We start from the raw sequence: 2,679 nt of genomic DNA on the forward strand, positions 1-2,679 counted from the left end.
ACAGAGTCAAAGGCCAACCACCAGTAGTACGCTACGATGGAAACGATGCTCCTCGCCGACGGAGCAGGGCGCCAGATATTCAGGATCACGCCCAAGACATGGGGTCATAAATACTACTCCCTCTGCTCCTAAATATAATTCTTTTTAGAAATTTCACCATGAACTACATACGGAGCAAAATAAGTAAATCTACACTCTAGAATATATCTATATACATCTGTATGTAGTTTGTAGTGAAATCTCTAAAAAGACCGATACTCCCTCCATTCCAAAATAGATGACTCAAACTTTATACTAATTTTAGTATAAAGTTAGTACAAAGTTGAGTTATCTATTTTAGAACAGAAGGTGTATTTAGGAACGGAGGGAGTAGTAGATGGCGTGCCATTGTCCATTGCGGTCCCAACTCATCCACAACGACTGTGGCGATTCCACATCCATAACATTTTCCACAGAGGATTAGAGATGATGATCTAATATACTACTACCACTATTTTGCTTCATGGTTCCAGACGAACAATCTCTTCAGAGCTCTGATGAACAGACAATTAGACGAAAGGATCATGGAGATTAAACAGGGGATGAAGAATCAGGAGAAGGGAAACGGGCACTAAATTAGCTGCTTGCTGAGCATTGCCTAGTTAGAAGAACCGCCATTGCTACCTAGGTGCGGCTTCTCTGCCTCGAGCAGAAGTCAAAAAATAAATCCATCCTGCTTCTGCCTCTACTCCGAATCGCTCTCCATGCACAGCGCCTTCAGTCCCCTCGCCCTCTGCTGATTGAATTTGCGAGATATCAGTAACACATGGATAAACGTAGATTGAACTAACAGCTCCACTGTATGCTACTTGCAACCATAGGGAAATGAATCAAAGATTTGGGGTACCTTTTTGGAGCTCTTCTTCTCTCGAACTTCATACCTCTCATGCGAGAGATCTGACAGCCAAGCTCCTGGGCACACCGTCTATGGCCATACACAACAACGACCAACAAAACATTAGGGTTAAGAATGAGCATGAACATGTCTTTGACAGAAAAGAACTTGACAGTTTAGTTTCTGAGATGAAAAAGAACATTACAAGCAAGCATTTCTGCGTCAGCTTGGGCCTCTTCTTCGGCCTCTGTGGGAGCTTGCAGCCCTTCATTGCCAAGAAGTCCTCCTCTTTCTCCTTGTTCGACAATGAGATGAAGAACCTCGGCAGAGCAGCGGTGCCCTTCTCTTCCACCCCGCCGCTGAAATCAAACCCATTCCCCTCAAAGGGAAATGGGGAACCCCTGGTGGAGTAGTACCGGTCCTTCTCTGGTGAGAGGGATATGGACTGCCTGGCCTCACTCGCCTGTGCCTCGGATTTTCTGCTAGCAAGCAAATACCAGGGTCAGACATTTCTTGACATTTTGCACGGCAAGGGTCAAAGGGAAAGGGGTCTACGGATGCAATACTGAAATTACCTCCGGTGAAGAGTGCTCGGGCGGCGTGGTGAACGAAACTGTGCGACATTGCCTCCCAGAAGGGGCCGATTCACCCGGGGTATGGTGCGCCTGAGCGCATCCGACCGGGCCGGCGACGGCGAGCCGTCCTCCCGGGACTTGACGCAGCGAAGCCGCTTCCGGCTGCCCCATTGCAGGAACAGGTTTGGCTCGCCGGAGGGCTTTGACTCCTTGACCTCCTGGTCCATCTATATCCTGAAAAACGGCGAAGCCGTCAGCATGTAAATAAACCCTAATAAACTGCAGATCGGGATGAACTTTGCCAAACAGAGTTAGCAGCAGAGGAGACAGGCAAGCTGTAGATCCAACGACTTCGGATAAACCGCTAAATCTTCCGTTGCAAAGTAGCAAGTGCTTCAAGGATTGTTGGGCATATCCATCAGATCCAGCCCAACAGATGCATCAGATCGGACATGGCCTCGTGAAGAACAGAGAAGGGGCTCAGGGAAGGCAGAGAGGGAGAGGGGAAAGAGGTGGGCTTCTGGCGGTTCACCTTCTCGCTGCCTGCTGGAGACCGCGGTGGAGCACAGGAGCCGGGCTCCTGGCGGCTTCGGTAGCAGAGGGTTGATGAAGTTCGGCGGGGAGGCGGCGTGCAGGTTGGAGCTCCTGGCGGCGGTTGCGGTAGCAGATAAGGTTTCCGGCGGCGAGGACGAGGAGGAAGTTCCCGACGCAGGCGGCGAGGAGGCTGGCGCGGGAGATGGGGCGGCGCGGCGCTGGACGACGGACGGCGTGGTGGCGCTCGACGGTGTACGGCAGGCGGACGCAGGAAGTGGCGCGGCAGATCTCGACGGTCGATGAGGCGCGACGGCGAGAAGGGGCGTCGGCGGAGGTGAGGAGGGGCTCGGCGGAGGGCGGAGCGGCGGCAAGAATGGAGGCGGGCGGTGGCGGCGGAGGCGAGAGAGGTTGGGCGCTGGGATGGATTTTTTGGGGAGAGGCGGCTGGGAAGTTGGGGGGAGAATGGGAACGGGGGGAGGCGCTGCGCTGCGGAGCGCGGGGTAGCTGGGCGGGGTGGGAAACCCCAAAGATATCATCCACTCCTACTACTGCTGCCACGACTTTTGGTGGGTTGCAGAAGTTGCGAGGTTTTTCAAACAAAAATCATAAGGTTTGCAAGGGTTTTAAATTTTGTCATCAAATTTATTCACAACATGACAAAATAAACAGTGTGCTGAATTGAGCAATTTTTTAAAA

General features: G+C 52.0%; 1 protein-coding gene across 2 annotated transcripts; it reads right to left on the reverse strand.

The window, feature by feature from the left end:
- Window positions 1-377: 377 nt before the first annotated feature.
- Window positions 378-2,472, reverse strand: LOC123105534 (uncharacterized). 2 transcript variants are annotated; one of them, XM_044527615.1, is made up of 5 exons: window positions 1,982-2,472; window positions 1,450-1,683; window positions 1,080-1,353; window positions 887-964; window positions 378-775 (listed from the first exon to the last, which is right to left on the reverse strand). In XM_044527615.1, exons 2-5 carry the CDS (start codon window positions 1,674-1,676, stop codon window positions 725-727), a joined length of 630 nt encoding a protein of 209 aa, XP_044383550.1. In that variant the 5' UTR covers window positions 1,677-1,683; window positions 1,982-2,472; the 3' UTR covers window positions 378-724. The 2 variants fall into 2 exon arrangements, with proteins under 2 accessions (XP_044383550.1, XP_044383552.1); XM_044527617.1 differs by having other exon boundaries at window positions 378-772; window positions 1,982-2,470.
- Window positions 2,473-2,679: the final 207 nt, after the last annotated feature.

The sequence above is a fragment of the Triticum aestivum genome, chromosome 5A (assembly GCF_018294505.1).
Source record: "Triticum aestivum cultivar Chinese Spring chromosome 5A, IWGSC CS RefSeq v2.1, whole genome shotgun sequence".
Taxonomy (NCBI): Eukaryota; Viridiplantae; Streptophyta; class Magnoliopsida; order Poales; family Poaceae; genus Triticum; species Triticum aestivum.